Source organism: Mesoplodon mirus (assembly GCF_964341445.2).
Source record: "Mesoplodon mirus genome assembly, chromosome: 1".
Taxonomy (NCBI): Eukaryota; Metazoa; Chordata; class Mammalia; order Artiodactyla; family Ziphiidae; genus Mesoplodon; species Mesoplodon mirus.
The window spans coordinates 79,735,540-79,757,193 of record NC_138976.1 but is presented as its reverse complement, the minus strand read 5'-3'; the positions used below and the strand labels follow the sequence as shown (position 1 = coordinate 79,757,193).

Below are 21,654 nucleotides of genomic sequence, written 5' to 3'. Positions count from 1 at the left end.
ATTTCTATCACTATTTCTTAAAAATATTTTTGTAATGATCTCCATAGCAATTGTGAGAGGAAGGTAAGACAAGATAGTATTAACCCTGTAGTATAGATTAAAAGCTATATGTAAACTAACATCACAAAGCAAAATAAACAACAGAACTGGGGCTAAAATGTGGCTCTTTTTTCTTGGTCCAGTATTCCTTCCACTACACATTATTGCCTTTCCAATAAGGGACACAAGCTTGATATTGATACAATCAGTATTTTAGTACCAAATGACTAGAAGAGATTTAAACCTACTCCCATCTCCACCTCACCTCTGCCAAGTCATGAGAGGGCACTGCAGGCCAATGGCCATAGAGGCTTCTTTTAATAACCCCAGTGACGGGGAGGTTACAAAATTCTAGTGCATGTTCCTCACTATTAAGACAATTCCCTTATATTGAGCTGAAACCTATCTCTTTTACTTTGACCCGCTGGGTTCAAGTTTGGCCATTTGGAATGCGAAGCTTCTCTCCTCTTCTGGAATATACTCAAGTATATGAAGACAGTTATCACCTGTGTCTTTTTGGGAGCGGGTGCTTTACTTAGATAAACTTTCCAAAAAAACAGCTGTCATTATCCAACTTCTAATTTCAGTCCTGACAAATTGCTTGGCAGATGAGGAGACGGAGAACCATCATGCGAGACTATGACAAAATAATGAGGTACAAGTAGTCAATTGTTACTACAATCCTTCAAGGAGAGTTACAGAGAATCATGCACATCTTACCACTCCTTTATTAGATGTTGCTGAATCAAACATCTTTCTGGTATAAAGCACAGGAATGAAGACAGGGTCAGATGCTTCTGACAAAATCTTGGCTTTAGACAGCTACACATAGCTGGTTCAAGAATTTGCCATGAATGCAGCCAATTATTAGTCCTCCATTAGATAGATGAACAATCAACCTAATGATCTTCCTCAGTAAAATAATTCTTGCTGTTTTTGTTAGAACCTCCAATAACAAAGCACCTGGTGGTTCCACCAATGGATGAATGAGACTTCCTCGCTATTTAAAAGAGACAAAGGAATTAATGATAAAAGTGATAAACAAAATGAAACTTAGGGACTGAACTGGAGACTCATGAAAACATTTCAGACCATAATGACATGGTTGTTAGATAACACCAGAAAATACACGATGAAAAGTACAAGAAGTCTAGGAGGAAGTACTAGAACAAGAAGTACAAGTTCAAGAAGTCCTGTACTTAAAAGGACAACAAGCACAGGAAGCGACACTGTAGCTAAATACTTATTAAAACTGCTTTTTATCACCTGATGAAAAACAATCAGCAGTAAATGCTTGTGAAAAAACTTAGAGTAAGAATACAGGGCAAGATAGACATCTATTTGGAATAGCACAGCTCTTTTACTCTGGTTTACCTATTGATGACAGGCACAAACTTGGGAAAGTCTTCCCAAATGTTGCTCCAGGTTTTCCTTCTGAATCTGAACCTAATTACGGGAAAGGAGAGGTCCCCTGAGCATCCAATTGAAAATATCCCTCCTTATTCTTCTTTACTCAACTGTGCTTCCCTTCATCATAATTTATAGTTATATATCTCTGTGCTTATTGTCCCATGACCCAGAAAACCATAAGTTCCTTGAAGGCAGAGTCAACTCTTTTGAACACTGTATACACATGCACATAGGACCTTGTACATGAAAGATGCTCATTATATATCTGTATAGTGAAGACAGAAAGAGGAAAGAAAAAGATCACTGGTTACCATGAACTGTCACTTTGGGACTTCCCTGGTGATGCAGTGGTTAAGAATCCGCCTGCCAATGCAGGGGACACGGGTTTGATCTTCAGTCCTGGAAGATCCCACATGCCGCGGAGCAACTAAGCCCCTGCGCCACAACTACTGAGCCTGCGCTCTAGAGCCCGCAAGCCACAACTACTGAGCCCACGCGCCTACAGCCAGTGCTCCGCAATGAGAAGCCCACGCACCGCAACGAAGCCTAGCCCCGCTCTGCAACTAGAGAAAGCCCGCACTTAGCAACAAAGACCCAACGCAGCCAAAAAAAGTTACTTTTCTTGCGTAGCCAATGTTGGGAAATTTATCACTTGTTGGACACTAATGATCCAGATCATTTTTATATATATATCATTTAACCTCTCAACAATACAGGCGGGTTTCTCATTTGAGACCAAAGTAAGACTCAGAGAAATTAAATATTTAATAACTTGCTTAAGCCACACAACTAGCAAATTTGAGCTCCAGTTTATGTTAACGTCAGGTTTATCTGATGGGATGGCGGCTGCCCCCAAGCTGCTCTTGTCTTCAATTATCTCCCCTCCATACAGCTAAGTGAGGAGGGGGAAATACCTAACAGCAAATTAGTAGCTGTATACAACCCAAGACCTCTGGCTATCTATACAGTCTGAATTTCCTTCCAGCTTAAAGAAATCTGCTAAAGAAATATAAACAGCAAAACAAGCTGTTTTACATTCATCAAATAATTTGATTCTCAAAACAATCTTACAAACGAGAGAGAAATTCCCATTATGTTGGTGTGGACGCTGGGGATAAGAGGGCTTAAGAGCTTTCACATTCTCCCTACAAACCTATGGGCCTGGGATTTTCCAAAAAGAAACAGTGACTGCATAAACCTGGTGCAACATTTGAAAAAGACACTAGCGTTATAATCCTCGTTTTCCTACTGCAAATATGTAATCCAGATGGGAGCGTTCAACGACTCAATTTTCCCTTTGCATTTTAGGTTTGATGAGGGTTCCGTTCATTCAGTACAATTAGTCAAATGTTGACCGCCAAATATATTTACGAGGAGACAACACATCCAGGTCAAAGAAAGGGCTACACTGCAGCCAAAACTAACTCTGGGCTGCGGTCCACATTTGCCCTGGCCAACTCGTCTCACTTCCTTCTTTCCCCTCCACTGAACCATTCCTCCCTGGAGTTAGATTTAGGGCAATAGGCAGGTTCCTACCTTGGTCTGAACACTCTTATCAAACTTGTCATTTTTGAAGCTAAACGTATTCTGGTGCCTCTGAGGCCTGGAACGAGCCACGTTCCCTTTCTGGGAGCTCATCGCCGAAACCACAACCACCTCGCGCTGGGACAAGGAAGATGCACACAAGACTAGGATACCAGGAACTATCTCCACGGAGCTCACGCTTCTCTCTGACCCGGAAGGAACTTCACAAGCATTTCTGCCTCCGCCCCCGGCATCCCACGTGACTCCTCGCGGAGGTCAAAGGACACCTTTCGGCCCTTCAGCTCCAACAAGGGTCTTTTACTCAGCCCAGTCTCTACCCTTCCCCATCCGCGAAGCCTCTTTCTCAAACTCGGCGAAAAATCCCACTTTCTTCGAAGCGAGAATTCCCCCATTGGTCCGAACGTGGCAGTCCGCCCCAGTGAAGGGGAGGGAAAGCTTTGCTCCTATTGGCTCTTCTTTTCCGCAATCCCCGCCTCCTGCCGACGCAGCTCGGCCTCTCCTGGCGCCCTCCTCCTCTGGACGGCTTGTGATTGGTGGAAGTCGGGCTAAACTGGACTGCGTCCAACCCCCGGCCCGCTCGCAGGCTGGAGTCCGGGTCAGCCTTGGCACTTTCCTTCAGTCAGTGACCAACTCTTATCTTAGTGAGCTCTCTGCTAGTCCCTGGGTTCCTTTCCAGCCTCCTTCCCGCCACGAGAGCGAACCCTGCTGCCGGCAGGCCGAAAGGGAGCAAATAAAGGAGGATTAAAAAGAAGAAAGACCTGGCTGGGTCTGGGTGGTGTTTGCAGTGCCAGAAAGGGAGGTGGCGGCGGCTGCGGCAGCTGCGACCACGGCCGCGCGGGACGTGAGGCCCAACAGCAGCCGACGGCGGCGGCGGAGGCGGCCGCTCCAGCGCCTCGCGCCGGGGCAGTTAGTCAGCAGAACGCGAACCCGTGTGGAGGAGCAGGGCCGGCGCGAGGCGAGACTCGGGAGCGCGAGCCGGCCCCCTCGGGCGCCGCCGTCCTTCCTCGTCCCGGCGCCGGGGGCTGCCGCCCTCGTCCCCCCTCTTTGGCCGGGCCCGCCCGCAGGCCGGGAGAGTCGGGCGGCGGCAGCAGCGTGGATCGCGCCTTGTAGAGGACAGCGCGGCGGCAGAGGTTCTCTCCCGGCCCTTTCTGCCTGACGCCTTGGCTGCGGCCCTCAAGTGCAGGTGCGTGGGGCCGCGGGGGGCCGGGGCGCTGCGGCTGGGCTCGGGGAGGGGGTGCTAGGCCCGGGGCAGCAGCGCGGGAGGGACGAGCCCGGGCCGGGCGGGGGGAGGGGAGCGGGAGGCGTCTTTGTTGTTGGCGACTGGGATGCCTCTCGGCGCCGGCAAAGGCGGAGAAGCCACTCCCGATCGCGTCTGGGTTTTTGAGAAGATTCTCTGTTGGTTCGGTGAAGGGGAGAGGTAGGAAAGTCTTCGCAGTCGGTGAGGCTGCGGGAATCTGGGGGCGGGAGAGGGACGGACAGACGGACTGGGAAAGGTCTTGGGTCCTCCTTGCAGAGAAGGGCCTCATTTCATTCCTTTGCTATTCTCCCTGTGGACGGAGAGATGGGTCCAGGTTCACATTTCGCTCCCTGGCTCATTGTGAGAGTCGCGACGCCTGAAGGCTGTCTCCTGGATGTCCTCGAGTGTGCCGGACTAGACTTTAGCTGGAATCTGCACCGTGCTTGGTGATTTGTGTATTCTGGTCCGCCGCCGTAGGGTGGTTTTCTCTCGATGGTTGAACTCTTTACTTGTTTTCGAACTCTGGGGTAGGCTCATCAGGAATTGTTTTTGAATTGAAAAATTAGAGTTTTTCTTTGGATTTTTTTTTAACCCTGAAACGAAAAGTTAGATTGTCAAGTTAGATTGTACTGTCAAGTTAGATTGTACTGTTGTGAAGGACTTTTGTAAAGAAGCGAGTTTAACCCTGGCTTCTTGTTTAAAAAAAAAAAAAGAAAGATATGTTCAGAGCTTTGATCCATGGAGATTTCTGCCAACGCCAGGATATAACTTTTTAAGATGACGCATAGATTTAAGTCAGCGTGAAATGGATTTGTTAAGCAGAAGGATGAGTAACGGAATACAGGGAGGGTGACCTTTAAATTTTGGCTGTTAGCTTACAAAAAGGTATTCATGTTTAAAACTTTTTTGTAATATGCAGTACTTGATCCGTAAGATAATTCATTGATTTTTTTTAAGCCTCCAATAAATAAAAAGTTTGGAAATCTTGCGTCATTTAAAACTACTAGTCATTAGGTAATGAGTCTGAGTAAAAAGTTAGGTACATGTTGTAAGAGCATTCATCTGTTTACATTAAGAAGAAGACTTAGAATAAAATGAACTTTTCTCTATAAAGAGTTTGTCTCATATGTTTATAGCATAAACTCATTTGGGTGATTTATCTAATCTAATCAGAGCCAATATTCTGATAACTATCATAATTGCCAGTGTTCTGATTTGGGTGCCCAACTCTTTGGTTGGGAGTAGGGGTGGAGGCTTACTTAAAGAAGAGCAGTGGAGATAGACATGTTTCACCTTATAGAAGAAATAAGGTCCCTGTTGTGCAATAATTGCTATATTACTTGAGATCCAGGAGGAAATGAATAGCACCCTCACCTATATTTTGACCTCTCTTTCTCCTGCTGTAGAATTAATAAGGTTAATTGTCAAGGATAGGATTAGATGTTTAGCAGGCCTAGGCAGTTTTAATCTTGTCACTTGCTGTGCAGTACTGTAGTTGATAAGTGGCTTGTTTCCTTGAGTATCTTTGCCCATTTTGAAATGTGCATGACATCTGACAAAGAATTTTCTATTTCCTGTGACATACAGAATTGCCATAAAGCATTATGGCAAAGTAATGTTTTTGGTAGTTTAATGAACACAGAAGAACTAGGCAGTTAGTGTCTGTTCGAAGTTTTGTCACTGAATTGGTCTACACCTCCAGGCAAGCTATCCCACATCTGAGTCAGTTTCTCCATCTGTAATATAGGACTAATAAAATGTGCATCTGCTCACTATGTAGAAAGGGCAGTGAGAACCAACAGTTCCTCTGGTTATGTGACATTGATTGTTTTAGTTAATAAGAGTACTTTTTAATGCAATTTTGTTTTGGTATCATGAATTTCAGTTCCTTGGTGAAGAATTACGATAAAGAAACAGTTATAATAGGGAGACTGTCTCTCCATATGCCATCACTTAGGAAGTGATAAACTCAAAATTTCTCCAGTGTTAAGAAGAAAATATAATTTGGTGTCATATCTTTAGAATCAATGGTGACAAGAAAATAGAGTGAGAGATTGACTTGGTTGGTTTGTTTACTGATAGATTTTATTTCTAATATATCCAAGGTTTTGCTCTTAATTCTCAAAAATTACTCCTACCTTTCCTACCCTATTAAAGATTTCTCACATAGCAATATGGCTCTCAAACCCAGCCTTGAGAGTTGGAGAGGAAAAGTGATGCTTTATGACTTTATTACAGATGAAATAAAGCCTAGAGAAGTTAGTTATTTGAATTGCCTGAAGCTACACAACTTGTAAGAACCAGAAGTGAGACTTGGATCTGGGTCTTCTGACTTCTAGTTCTGAATCTTTGCTTTGGAGCAGTATTTTCCAAACATCTGTCTAGGCCCAACAGTTTTCGCCAACTGAGGTGAAATGAGAAATAATATAGCAATATAAGTATTGGTAATATACAATATAATGAATATTCATGCACTCATTACCCAGTTGGAAAGTTAAAACTACAAAACAAAGCTTCCTCTGTACTTGGTACCCCTCTTAAATCCTATTCCCTCTTTTCCCCACTCCCAACCGCTAACATGCATCCTTCCGTTTATACTTTACTGCATTCCTTTATATCCATGAACACTATATGGTTTTTCTTTGATTGGTTTAAGACTATTTAAATATGAATTTTGTATCTGTAGCTTGCTTTCTTCACTGATCATACCAAGATTTATCTATGTTTATTCAGGTAGCTCTAGTTTATTTTTACTGTCATACGGTGTGTGTTTCATATTGTGACTGTATCAGGTTTCTGTTGGTCATTTTAGTTGTTTCCAATTGTTTGCTTATTAAACAGTGCGTAGGGAATATTCCGGTATATATTTACTTAGGTGCATGTGCAAGGCTTCCTCTAGGGTAGTGGTTCTTGAACCTATATCCCATTTTTAAAGAAATATTTTACAACTTCCCCAATACTGTCCTAAAATGAAATTCATAATAATAAACTTACATTCATATTTTAAATAAAGTAATGCGCTGACTAAAATAAAGAAGTAATTTATAACAAAGTAATGTATTGCACTGTGTCAATGCTCAGGCTCAACCACACTGTAATCTTGCTACCAAGTGTGATAGTAGACCAGTAACATTAGAATTCTGGGAGCTTGTTAGAAATCAGAACCTCAGGCCCTACCCTAGTGATTCAGGTGCTGAATATTAACAAGATTCCCAGGTGAGTTGAGTGCACCTTAAAGTCTAAGAAGCACTGCTAGAAGAAATAGTAGTAGTCAGATACTTTGCACGGATAGGATCACCATGAATAGGACAGCTGCTAAAGCAGATTAAACAGGTGTGTTGAATTGGCCATTCAAATACCAACAGAGGCACTGATATTGATAAGGGAGTTTCTGAAATAACTAATTTCAGTAAAGTTGGAACAAAAATAAAAGTGCAGTCTTCTCTCTTTACACAAGGGTTGCATTCTTTAAAATCTTCACCTATATTAAAACAATACAAATATACTTTGTGTTAAATCCTATTTATTAATATCTGACTTTATTTTTTCCTTCTGTTCCCTTAAATGAGTGTCCAGCAGAATGTTCAAAAGTCATGGGACGTGGCACAGCATTATCTTTACACACCAAGTGTGCCTCGTGTCCCTGGCATCTATACAGTAGTACCCCCCATTCGTTACAACAACTAAAAAGCCATTATTGAGAAAGATTGCCCTGGGATATAAATCTAGTAGTAAATTGCTAGAACACAGGGTAGGAGCTGCTTCTTCAACTTCATTTGATAACTACCAGTTTTCTCTCCAGAGTGTTTGTATCATTAATGGATTAAAGGGTCTGTTTTCTCACCTTCCAGATACTTTAGACTTGTTAAGATTTGACATTATGAGGAGTATGAAATGTTACTTCATTGTAAGTTTCTTTTGTATCTTCCCCAGTTAGTCATGCTGTTGAGAACACTTTCATTTATTTTTTGGCTATTCATGTTCCTTCTTCTATGAATTGCCTATTCTGTTTTTCTATGGGTTTAGTTTATTGATTTGTAAATGCTTTTTATGTATTCTGGATAGCAATGCTTGGTAGGCTTTACAGATATTTTCTAGTCATTTGCATGCCTTTTCACTTTAAGTATGGTATCTTGTGGTGACTAGACGTTCTTAATTTTAATGTCAAATTCTTTTATGATTATGCTTTTTCTCTTTAAAGGAAATCTTCTCTATCTTGAGATTATAAAGATTCTGTTATAGTTTGTTTTAAAAGTTTTACTTTTTCACATGTAAATCTTAAATACACATGGGGCTATTTTTATAAATGACGTGTTTGTGAATCTAAATTTACTCAGTAAAAATGACTACCCTTTATACTGAAATTATTTTATGTTAATATGTGCTTATGAAATTATAGTGATAGTATATTATATTTAGTTTGTAATATCCCTTTGTGGCAAAATTAAAACTTGGTAACTCTTGTCATTCCAATTTTTTTTTTTTTTAATTTGGATTGAGCACACACGCCCTGCATTGAAAGGTGAAGTCTTAATCACTGGCCCGCCAGGGAAGTCCCCAATTTGACTTTTTTAATAAAAGGTTTGGGAACCACTGCTTTTAGAGTACTCTGATTCCTTTTTTCATCTGTGTCTTACATTCAGCCTCTAAAACATCACAGAAAGTGAGCAGGTACTCTCAGGTACTAATCTTTCATCATTTGCATCTCCGCATTTTACAGTTTGTTTTATACGTCTTGTCATCATTTTTTATTCTGGCTAGAATTTTTTAAATGATACTTATCCTAATTTTTTAACAGAATTTCAGACTAAATTCAAATATTTTAATGTTAGTTTGGCTCAGATATAGGTCCTGTTTTGTTTTCCCAGGAATTAAAGGTGAAAATGGTTAAACAAGTCCTTGTACAGTTAAAGATGAAAAGTGGGAAAGGAAGAATGGGCCGGTGTCTACTATCAGTCACTCTTCTAGGTTTGAGGGGTGCATCTGTAAACAAAACAAGCAAAGATCCCTACCTTTCTAGAGCTTACCACCTAGCAGAGGACCATACACAATATGCACAATAAATATCTAATATGTTAGAAAGCGATAAATAACTTCTAAAGAAAAGGTAGAGAATGGTGAGGAGGAAATCAAACGAGGAAGTTTTGACCTATTAAATAGGTCTCCCCTTTGAGAAGGGGAGAATGAGCACAGTGTGCAGTGAGGGCATTAACCATGTGGACAATCTTGGAAGAGTGGACAGAATATAGTCAAGTTAAAACTGTGTTCCTGGCTCTCCCACTTAATAAGTTGTGTGAACTTGGACAAGTTGATTGACTTAACCTGAAGCCTTGATTTCTTCATATGTAAAGGGATGATAACCTGAGAAAAGTATTATTAAGATTAAAGGAGGGCCTCCCTGGTGGCGCAGTGGTTGAGAGTCCGCCTGCCGATGCAGGGGATACGGGTTCGTGCCCCGGTCTGGGAGGATCCCATATGCCGCGGAGCGGCTGGGCCCGTGAGCCATGGCCGCTGAGCCTGCGCGTCCGGAGCCTGTGCTCCGCAACGGGAGAGGCCACAGCAGTGAGAGGCCCACATACCGCAAAAAGAAAAAAAAAAAAAAAAAAAAAAGGATTAAAGGAGATAACAAGTAAAAGCACCTACCTCCTTCCCTCCCTGCCCCAGCCCTCTGCCATGTAGCTTCATGTAGCACTCTGTACTTTATTTTTATAGCAATAGAGATAGGGGTCTTTACCCTTAAAAATACATACTGCTAGAGAAATTCTTTTCATTATGTCTGTCTTGGCATATTTAACTAAGATTTATTTTTAGAATGTAGCCACAGTGAAAGAATAGGATTAAGAGAATAAGTATATGCTTGATGTAGGTCAGGATGAGGAAGAAAGAGGCGTTGAACTCATTAACTTGGTGTAGGCCAGTCTCCATTCCAATCCCAACAACCTAGAATAAAAGAAAATGCCTCCAGGAACAAAAGTAGAAGACATAATCAGTTTATCTAGTGCAACAAATTTGTTTGGCTTCTGAATTTACATTATTCTTAAATGTGTTTTGAAAATTAGAAGCAGTTGAAATAATTCCTGTAATAAACTTCCCCCCAAAATTCCATCAGCAAACTGTAGCCTAGATTTTTTGTTTCTGATTAGTATCCTGCTTGGTGTACTGATAATTTTTCACTCTTTAGCTTTGCCATCTCCACCCCTAAAAAGTAAAAATTATTCTCCACACATCAGCTATTAGCGAGAAAATAATGCCATTCGGTAACTTGGTTTGGCAAGCTTACATTCCATTCACAGCTTTTTAACAGACCTCACTGTCACTTTTATTAATGAAGATTTCGGGCGGTTAAGTTAATGGGAGTGAGGAAGATCTTTAAAAATTATGCATGGAAGACATTCTGATAGAATTCCCTAGGATAGTTGCTTTCAATTTTTCATTTGTTAAAATCCATAAGAAGTTTTGCTTTCATGACCTAATACATGCATATGCACACACACAGAAATGTTGCACCTAAGATTATCTAAATGCTCAGTAGAATGAATGCAAAGGGAAGTACTCAGAAATAAGGATACCAGGAAGGGAAGAGGGTGGGGGAATCATGTATGACATGTTAAAGAGTTTAGATTTATCCAAGAGGGATATAAGACTTATTGAAAGATTTTAAACAAAAAAAATGAAATCACTTGGCAACAGTGTAGAATGTGCATTAGAGGGGTATGAGACAGATACTACTGAGTGACTTTTTAATATTAAGTTGAAAAGTGGTTGAGCTAAGATGTGCCTGAGGGGATGGAGAGGTACCTAGGAGTTAGGGCTTGATTGAATGAGAGGACTGAAGAGAGAGAGAGGGAGGAGGAGGGAAGGAAATACAGATTTAGATATTCAGGGTCTATAGCTTAAGCGAGAGGTCTGTGCTAGAGATTTAGGTTTAGTTTTTTAGGTTTAGACACCATCAGTGTATAAATGGTAGTTAAAGCCAGGGGTATGGCTGAGAACAAAAGACAGGAAGAAAAAGACCAAAGTTGTAGTTAGAGCATAGGTTTGGGCGAATTAAACAAAAGATAAGAGGACGATAAAAGGCAATTTGTAAATAATAGTAATAATAATAATAGTATAACCTTTGAAAAGATCACCAGAAAAACCTAGATTGGAAGTTAGTTTCAAGAAGGAGAGGAGAGGACAATGGTGTTTAATTCCACAAGTGATTGTGTAAAAGGAAGACCAAGAAATACCCAATGCACTTGAAATTATGAGGTTACCGGTCATCCTAAATGGATCAACAACTTCATGATAGATGTTAGATCACAATTCATTTTGGCCCTCATGGTGAACAGTGGAAAATGAGAAGTAAAGAAGTTTGATTTTGAAAGATACTCAGAGAAGGTAGTAGAATCTAGATATATACACTTTTTTTTTTAAGAGGAGACTCTTGAATATGTTTATAAACAGCAGAGATGAATCAGAAGAGCAGGAGAGGCTGAAGATACAGGAAACATCAGAGAGGATAACTGATTAGGCAGGGTCTCTGAAGATGCTAGAGGCATATGTGTGGAGGAGTCGGTCCTGAGGGAGTGACACTTCGCACAGTCAGGATTTGATTGATTTCGAGGGTCCAGAAAGGGATTATAAAATACATGCCTGCATTTTCCAAGTAAAAAGAAGAACATCTTTTCTGCATCTAGTATGGCAGGAATTTAGATGTCTCATTTTATGTTCCCAGTAACTGCACAGTTTACAAATAAGATTGAGGCTCAGAGAAGTACTGTGATTTGTCTAAAGCTCACACAACTTAGAAGGTAACTGAGCTGTGATTTGATTGCATTTATATCTAGTTTCAAAGCCCAGTAGTTCTAAAATTTTTTATTTTTGAGGGGAACAATCAAATTTCCAAAAAAGGGGAAGGATAATGAGAGACTACCAGTTGAAGTTTTGCTCAGTACAGTCACTTCAAAAATAAAAACTTAGTACCTATTACCATTTCTTAGTTTCTTACGTTTCATTTTTACACAAAAAGATATATTTTAATGTTAGAAAACTGTTGAAAGGATATAACCTCCAAATAGAGGGCAAACCTTTAAATTTATTAACTCACTACTTTTGTCCTTAACTTTTCTCATTTTGCTGAAGAATGGTAAAAACTTGATTATAGGCTAGTACCAGCCCTCAAACCACCCATGCCAACAAGGATTCATGAAATGAAACTTACATATACAAAAATATAGTACATTGTTACCATTGTATAACAAACTTCAGTTGTTAGAGCTGAATATTTTATTGTGTTCAAAAAAACTAAATATTGTATTTCCCCCATATTAGAAACTTCTTTCATATTTTGTTTGGCTGCAAATTGATTTCTAAGGGTTCTCATTACCAAACTTGTAAGAAATTAATAAAATGATAAACAAAAGCAACTCCTAGAAATTCAAAGCATTAATTCACAAACTGTTTCCTTTTGTAAATTTGTTAGATACTTCTGGGTTTTGTGTATTATGGCTTATTTTTTAAATTGCTGAAAGCCACTGTAAATCTAAATACTTTCAGAAATAGAAAATCAAATTGCTTTAACAGATATTTTGTACCATTGCTTACTACCCTACCTTGTCCCACTTTGGGAATATTATCCTGGATGCATAAACTTATTTGCTTATAGAAGTGTAAGTATTGCCTAACCAACTATAACAGTACATCTTTAATCAACACATGTGTATCTTATTTTTTTAGTGTTCCTATCAAAGTGAAGAACTGACTTAGTTCCATCTTCCTCTCTTTAAGTTTGAAGTTCTGCTTCTGCCTGTGATGGCACTGGAAAGTAGTACTAGTAATACAGGGGGGAAAAAATCACTGTTCAGGGGCTTACAGTGGGGCACCGACTGATACCTTATCACTTAGGGACAATATGCTCCACCTGAGGGCTGCAGGAGCGAATCACTCAGTTATTTTAAGTGCCCAAATCATTTAAAAGTGAATGCTTTAAGAATATAAATTCTTCCCACTAGCACACATTTCATCCCAAAAGAAACTGTCAGTAGCCGAGAATGTTCAGTTTTTGCCAATACAAAATTTAAATTAACTCTTCAAAGTAACTAATGAATTCTAGGCTCGCTAAAATGGCTCCCAAATTAATCAACTTGGAAGCATTTCAACTTTTTTTTTTTGTCACCATTCAAATAACTTTTAAAAAAGGATTTTCTAGCCTTGTCAGAAGATACTCATGATATAACTTAATATAGAAAAATATAGTATTATAGCTTTATAATCAGGAAAATGGATTTGCTATTGCAGTTAATGGGTATTAGCCAGATAAAACATCCCCAATTAGCACATTAATAAAATGTACATGTGGTAATTATCCTTAACTTACTGGTCTGCTTATTTAACTACCTTTCTTAAGGATTTTAAGTATATCAGAAGGTGTTTTTTTTAATGCATAGAGTGCAATGTAAATAGAAGCATAATTTGTTAATTATTATGGTTTCCAGGAAGATTCAAGCCATAAATTACATACATTAGTGTTGTGAATCCTGGTTCAAAATAACAAAACAAAACCTATTTTAATTATATTTAGCATTATCTATCTCAGTTTATGTTCTGTCAGGTCTTTAGGTATAACTGCAAGTTCTTATTTTCTTTACTCTTTATCTCTTTCATTTCATTAGTAAATTATTGATCAGGTGCTGCCTGTATACTGCTGAAGAAAACACATGGTCACTAACCTCATAGTAAAGACAGTAGGCATTAATCAGTTAAGCACACATGGCAGAGATCACAATATTCAACTGTAAAGGAAAAGAACTGGGTGCTATGAGGAAGAATAACAATTTAGATTTGAGGCTTATAAGATGTCTGGAAAAAGTGGCATTTGAGACTGGAATATTGAGAGGTCAGAGGGAGCAAATCAGGCAAGTGTGCAAATCCTGACTTGGAAACAGCTTTCAAGGAACTGAAAGAGGGTGAGTGAGGGAGTCTGCAATCATAGAGGTGAAAGTATCAAGATAAGTTTGGAGAGGTAAGTAAAGGCCAGATCACACAAGGCCTTTAATGACCTGTGGAGAAGTTAGATTTTTTTTTTTTTTTTTTTTTTTTTTGCGGTACGCGGGCTTCTCACTGTTGTGGCCTCTCCCGTTGCGGCGCACAGGCTCCGGACTTGCAGGCTCAGCGGCCATGGCTCACGGGCGCAGCCGCTCCGCGGCATGTGGGATCCTCCCAGACTGGGGCACGAACCCGTGTCCCCTGCATCGGCAGGCGGACTCTCAACCACTTGCGCCACCAGGGAAGCCCGAAGTTAGATTTTATTACAGGTACATCGGGAAGCTATCAAGGAGTTCTTGAGCAGATTACCTTGTAGGCTATGTAGAAAAGAAATTGTAGGTTAGGAGAACATATGAATGGAAGAAATTCACATTTACTCTCAAATATTTTCCATTTGTTTGTTTACTCACACATTCTAAGTTGTTCCTTCTGCTGTGTTATTCTACATAACCCTGGTCAGTCCTTTCATTTGTAAAAGCCAGGAATTACTATAAAAGAGTAGAAAAGGTAACCTCAGTAAATCAAAGGAATTGCATGTGTTCTCATCTGCAATAAAGGATGAAAGAAATTGTTTTTCCAGATTGAACTCTCTGTTTAGTATTTATTTAGACTTTACAATATTGAGGTCGAGGTCATTGAAAACTACCTGTTGTTTGATACTGTTTTGACTTAATTTCAATAATGTTCCCACAGGTTTCACAATTTTTGTTCTCTTTAAAAATGTTATATTTTAGAGGCTATTTTTATATTCTTGGTATTTTTAATAGAATAAACAATCAAATTTCTCTTTCCATAGGGTCAAGGAGAGGAAGGGAATTATATCCAGTTGTATAAAGAGCAACATTGTGAACATAGGATACAATGCCCCCCAAATCCAGGCAGATTACAGAGGAGAATTAGGATTTAGCATAATAAAATATTCTTGCTGGAAAAGCTCTAGATGTTATTGTTGAATCTTCTCACATTAAAACTGAGGTAGTTGGGGGCATAAGAGCTCATTTAAATAGAGTTGTAACTAGAGCCTGAGTTCCCTAACTCCTCAGCTGGTGCTGTTTCTACCATTCCTTTGATTTATAAAAATGAGGTACATATAATGTGAAACAAGACTTCTTCAAAAGGTAAAAATTGTATGCAATACCAAAAATCATTAGATGAGTTTAATATTCCATGCCTAAGATGATATTTAGTAACCCAGTTGATGACATTTGAAAGGATGAGTGGACTACCCATCTTTAATGCTTGCTTTCTTCCTCCTTCCAAACAAGTATTTACACCAGAGATACACAAGACATGTATCTAAAACTAGCTCTCAGATTCTTCTCAAATCAAGTATCAAGGATTTGCCTCAACTGTTTTTGCAATCTTCTGTTCCCTTTCCCACCATCCCACTTTTCTCCAGTTGCATTACTGGGCATACAGCATCAAAAACATCATTGTTCTGTATCAGCTTTTACTAAAATACTTTTCAGACCTATTCTAGAAATTGTCTCTAAAAGAAAACAAACAAACAAAGAAATGTCTGCAGTATTTACTTTGTTTGCTACTTGCCTCATTGAAAGGAAAATTTAAGACAAAATTTTTATTAACTAAAATATCCAGTAAATCAAGATTACCTTTAGTTTATTTTGTGTGGGAGAAAGTTTTATGTGTTACTAATTTGAAGAAACAGTTACCTTTAAATGTAGTCATGTATTGATATTTAATTAAAGGATGTGGTTTATACATTTTGCACCATATAGCCATTTGTTAAATCTTCTGCTTTCTAAATCATGTGTGTTTGATGTACCTCCATGTAGCAGGTTGAAGAGTATGCCTGTTTGAGGTTTGTTTTTGAAAGCTTAAGATTTAAATAAATAAAATTCTTCAGTAGTACACAAGTTACCAAGTTACTGTGCTCTAAAATCATCAGTACTATCAGATTCTAATGTAATTCCAAGTCAGTGCAGGCTTATATGCAGTTGCCTAAATTACTGCATCATTCTTTATTCCATGTGTAAAGAACTACAATGGTTTTCTATACATTGTTAAACAGATTTATTTTTAAATTTCTAATTTATCTAATCCTCCCCTTTCCCTGTTTTTTTTTCTTCCTTTCTACCATGTACCTTTGCCTTAGTTCTTTCTCAACTGTCATACTTTTACATGTATTATTCTCCTAGCCTGGAGGGTTTTCCCTCTGCTTTTGGAAGTTGTATTTACTCTCTTTAGTTCTAACTCCTTCATAAGGTCTTTCCTAAATGTTATCTACTTTCGTCTGATTTCTGAAACTTAAAGTCTACCCTATATTACATAGCATTTAATTTTTTATAAGATGAAAAGAGCCTGTAGAGCATTAATTTATTAATAATATATATATTCATTCATTATAATACATGTAAAATACTGACAGCCAATTTACAAAAGAACACATGAATTTAAGAATTAAAAGAGACTTGAATGAATGTTAGGCCAATTACCTTATTTTTTCAAATGAAGAAACATAAGAGTTAAATTACTTGCCTGAGGTTTTAAAGAATTAAAACTGACTTTTAGTCTGTTAAATATGTTGTTCTTATTTTCTTTAATTGGGCATTTAAACCTTTCTTCTTTGAAATAGTTATTCTAGTTCTTATCAGGCATTCCTGAAGAAAATTTGCACAAAACTTCCATGTTTGAAGAAATGATGGCAAAATGTTGATTTGTTGAGGCCAGGAAAGGTATTAAGCACAAGTTACAGTCATGAGTATTTATTACACACTTTCTAGGAGTGGTAGTATTTCTTCAGACCTTTACTTAACAGGTGAGTATAGCTAAGGAAAAGCAGCTGGCAACCAAGAGAAAAAGGAAGTGGTGGAGATGGCAGTTTATGTTGTGTTGATAGACAAACTGAAGGCCATATTAGTAAGAATTGACTGGCTTGTTACACAATCTGTATAAAAGAGGTAATGATACTTGTTAAGGAATGTTGTACTTATATTAAGGCCTCATAAGTGCCAGCATTCCTCCCATATCCCTACTAAAAATATGGAGAAGGGATTGATATGAGGAATATACTTCTATGCTGCTTATGCAGTTCTGTGGTTCTTTTGTCCCAATGCTTAATGAAAATACCTCTGTCAAAATCATATCTATAGGAACACTTGAAATTGTACTCTGATCCACCCTGAAGCCATGTGGTTTTGTGTTTTTTTTGTTGCCTGCTTAAACAGATCTATATGTTTCACTTCTCTCTACTGCTTTATTAAATAATGGTAGGATAAAACTGACTTAATTTAAATAACCTAAATTTCACTCCTTCACCAAATAAACTTTTTTTTTTTTTTTTTCTGTGGTACGCGGGCCTCTCACTGTTGTGGCTTCTCCCGTTGCGGAGCACAGGCTCTGGATGCGCAGGCTCAGCAGCCATGGCTCACGGGCCCAGCCACTCCGCAGCATGTGGGATCTTCCCGGACCGGGGCACAAACCCATGTCCCCTGCATCGGCAGGTGGACTCTCAACCACTGCGCCACCAGGGAAGCCCAAATAAACATTTTTAAAAGGTTAAATCTCAGAGCTGGTCTAGTGGAAGAGCCTGTTATTTTGAGAATTCATGTTTAATTACATATATGCAAGTTTGGACTACTTCCATTTTCAATGGGAAGAATGTGCCAAGCTCTCGGCTTCTGTAATGCCACCTTGTCAGTGTTCTAATGCTTAGAATTGTTTCTTATTAACATCTTCTACCCCAAAATGGCAGTGTATCAGGATAACATAATAATGTATTTTTCTCAAGAATTGACATTGGACAAACACTTAGCAGGATGGTTCAGAGCTAGGTACTATTTAATCAATTCCATGCAAAAGCAGTTACTGTGCTATCTGCTTGGGTCAAACCTGAAAATTACCTTAGATACCAACAGCACTATTAAGGATATGTGTGGTTCTTTGAACCCTGAAACTGTGTGCAAAATTTTTAGTAAAAAGGATCCAAAACATTTAATAACAGAGTGACCTGAAAACTCTCTTCTAAAAAATCTGTTGGTTCTTGAGTTAGAATTTGTTACATAGTCATTTTATGCTTCTTAAGTCTTATTAACTAACCTACCTATACTTTGATTCTGTAAATGCTCATTTTGTCCCAAACTTCACTTCTGTATGGTTAATATTCTCAGCTCTATATTCTCCTGACTTCAATTTCCTTTTTCCCTTTTGGCAGTGCACACAATCCAGATTACAATTTTGGTAGCGACTTCCTGACCTCGGGATATGCCTTCAACCTGGGCATTAAGGAATATTCCTAGCTTGTTGTTGTATACTGTCAGTACAGAAAAACATATTGCATTTCTATACATTAACAAAGAATTAGAACATGGTATTTTTAAAAAGGTTAAATAGAGAATACAGGAATACAAACACTCAGAGATTGCAGTTCTTCCCAAATTGATTTCTAGATTCAGTGCCACTCATCAACATCCCAGAGAATATCAAGTATCAAAGTTAATCCAAATGACAAATCCCCATCGGGTAGTTATATAGTTGTTACTGGAAACTGATGCCACCTTTGAGAGCAGTTTGGCAGTCCATTTTGGATACATTTTAAGAAATAGAAATTTGACAATATTAAAGCATATATCCAAAGACTTCCTAAAATCCTTGCATACTTGAAGGCCACTGAAATATATCACTTTCTTCCATGTAATAAGTAAAATTTGCCTGTTTTAAACAGTGACTTCATAATCTTCAGAAAAGAACATCAAAGCTGTGAATTTATAAATGCCAGTCCAGGTTTTACTTACTTTTTTGCCACCTGGTGGCCAAGACCACTTCCTTCCTGTTGCCCCAGGTACATAGTCTCACATTCTGAACCCCCAAACAAACTTTTTTTTTTCATGTAGTCTTAGATTTTAAATTTTATTTGGTTTGGCTTTGGTTTGTTCTTGTGTATGAAATGGGAAAGTCTTTCATCCTTGTTCTTCTTTCTCCACTGGACTCGTTATACTCTCTCCACATCCACACCATAGCGAAACATTTCATTCCCAATACTAATCTTAACTCAGTGATTAAAAGCATGGACTCTGGGTCAAACTGCTAAGTATCAATCCTGGCTTCACTACAGCGATCTGGGGGAAACTAAACTTCTCGGTTTTCTCATCTGTAAATTGGGCTGGTGGGGAGGATAATGGCATCTCTTCCATAGGGTTGTTAAAAGTTTAATTTATGAAGTTTTTTTTTTTTTACAAGATCTAGCTATATAAGTATTTTGATAAATAAACACTAGCTTGGCTTTTGTAACCTAGCAAAATATCATACCTGCAGGTTTAGATTTCTGAATGTCACAAGTGATACTAATGTTTGATTTATTTTGTTTTACAAACTAGCTCAGCTATCATTGGCTTTTGAGTGACTTCTGTGTGGCAGCCATTGCTAGAAGTAGGTATACTTGAATATTGAGTATATGCAATGAAGGGTATGTGTGAGATACGGTTCAAAACAATAAGGACAGAAATGTCCTTGTGGTTAGTAAATAGTTGGTAATTTACAAAGTGGTTCAGCTGATTAATTGTACAATAAAGAAAAAACATTTTTAAGCCCAAAAAGTCTGGCTCCTTTTGGAACAGGACTCCATGGGCCCCTCATATACATTTCCATGCTTTTAGAAGATACCTTTTAATAATCTATACAGACTGGAATTTAACTTTTTAGTGATAATTCACTGAGTAGTGCAGATATAAAACGTCTAAAAATTTTGAAGTTTAGGAGTTTGCAGAGTATATACTTAAATTTAAATTTCTTGAAAAATTGAAATGTTTTATTTTAAGAATATAAAATATTTTAAATACTTGACAGTATAATTTTCATATTCAACATATTAAAATTTAAAGTGTATTTAACCCATATTTTAAAAATTAACTTTGAATTGTTAACCTAGTTTTGTTTTATTTTATTTAAATATACAGCTTGCTAGATACAGCATTTCTTTATTTTGTTTCTGATAGATGGGAAGTGAGAAATAATTCAAAATAAATCTACATTAGAATGAAACTAAAAATATTTTTATACTTTTTGAAACATTGTTTCTCCCCCAAAAGAAATGAAAGCAAGGATTTGAACAGATGTTTGTTCACCCATGTTCATAGCAGCATTATTCACAGTAGCCAGAAGTGTCCAGCAGATTGATTAATGGATAAACTAAATGTGATATGTACATAAAATGGACTATTATTCAGCCTTTAAAAGGAAGGAAAGTCTGACACATACTGCAACATGATGAACCTTGAAGATGTGCTAAGTGAAATAAGCCAGTCACAAAAGGACAAATACTATATGATTCCACTAGAGTAGTCAAATTCATAGTGACAAAAAGTAGGATGGTGATTGGGAGGGGCTGGGGGAAGGAGGGAATAAGGGAATCATTGCTTAGTAGTACAAAGTTCCAGTTGGGGAAGATGAAAAAGTTCTGAAGAAGATTGGTAGTGGTGATTGCCTAACAGTATAAATGTACCTAATGCCACAGAATTGTACACTTAAAAATGCTTAAAATGGGCTTCCCTGGTGGCGCAGTGGTTGAGAGTCTGCCTGCCGATGCAGGGGACACGGGTTCGTGCCCTGGTCTGGGAGGATCCCACGTGCCGCAGAGCGGCTGGGCCTGTGAGCCATGGCCGCTGAGCCTGCGCGTCCGGAGCATGTGCTCCGCAATGGGAGAGGTCACAACAGTGAGAGGCCTGCGTACTGCAAACAAACAAACAAACAAACAAACAAACAAAAAAATGCTTAAAATGATCAATTTTATGTTATGTATATTTTACCACAATTTTAAAAAACACATTGTTTCCCCCAGAGTGGCCAGGAGACACAGAAATCACTCATTTTGAAAAGCAACTGTGTGAAATAGGAATCTCTCACCCCCCTCAGGAATACCTGCACTCCCCCTCCCCACATTGTCACTAGCCTATCCCCCCCCCAAAATTACAGCTCATTAACTATAATTTGCAAAATATAAATTAACATGCTTGTTTAGGTACTTTTTTAGTGGTGGGGGAAACTTTGAAAATCTCTGAAGTTTTTCAAATTAAATGTTTCTTCACTCTTTTACATGCTGTGGGGCTTCCCTGGTGGCGCAGTGGTTGAGAGTCCGCCTGCCGATACAGGGGACACGGGTTCGTGCCCCGGTCCGGGAAGATCCCACATGCCGCGGAGCGGCTGGGCCCGTGAGCCATGGCCGCTGAGCCTGCGTGTCCGGAGCCTGTGCTCCGCAACGGGAGAGGCCACAACAGTGAGAGGCCAGTGTACCAAAAATAATAATAATAATACATGCTGTGGAAGATTGAGTGAATTGAAGCTTTTGACTGTAAATGAAGCTTAATTGTAAAGTTTTAGAACTAGAAGAAATCTTAATATCTAGTTCAAACTTCTCATTTTATTTAAAAGGAGAATTATAT

The 21,654-nt window shown here is 38.7% G+C and overlaps 2 protein-coding genes across 4 annotated transcripts in view; one reads left to right on the top strand and one right to left on the bottom strand.

Annotated features, from left to right (window-relative positions):
* LOC309801158 (uncharacterized protein C9orf85 homolog) overlaps positions 1–4,052 on the bottom strand; it is a 64,184-nt gene extending 60,132 nt beyond the window's left edge. Inside the window, exons 1-3 of one of the 3 annotated variants that reach the window (XM_082615624.1) lie at positions 2,986–3,047; positions 1,414–1,485; positions 760–1,039 (exon numbers count right to left, since the gene is read on the bottom strand). In XM_082615624.1, the coding sequence (XP_082471750.1) occupies positions 760–792 (33 nt within the window). In that variant the 5' untranslated portion in view covers positions 793–1,039; positions 1,414–1,485; positions 2,986–3,047. Of the gene's footprint in view, positions 1–759; positions 1,040–1,413; positions 1,486–2,985 lie in introns of all 3 variants that reach the window. The other 2 variants (XM_082615625.1, XM_082615623.1) reach the window with 2 other exon arrangements.
* Positions 4,053–4,054: 2 nt separating this feature from the next.
* Positions 4,055–21,654, top strand: part of ABHD17B (abhydrolase domain containing 17B, depalmitoylase) — a 37,716-nt gene continuing 20,116 nt past the window's right edge. The window contains exon 1 of the mRNA XM_082615609.1: positions 4,055–4,177. The gene's annotated coding sequence lies outside the window, so the exon portion shown is untranslated. The remainder of the gene's footprint in view (positions 4,178–21,654) is intronic.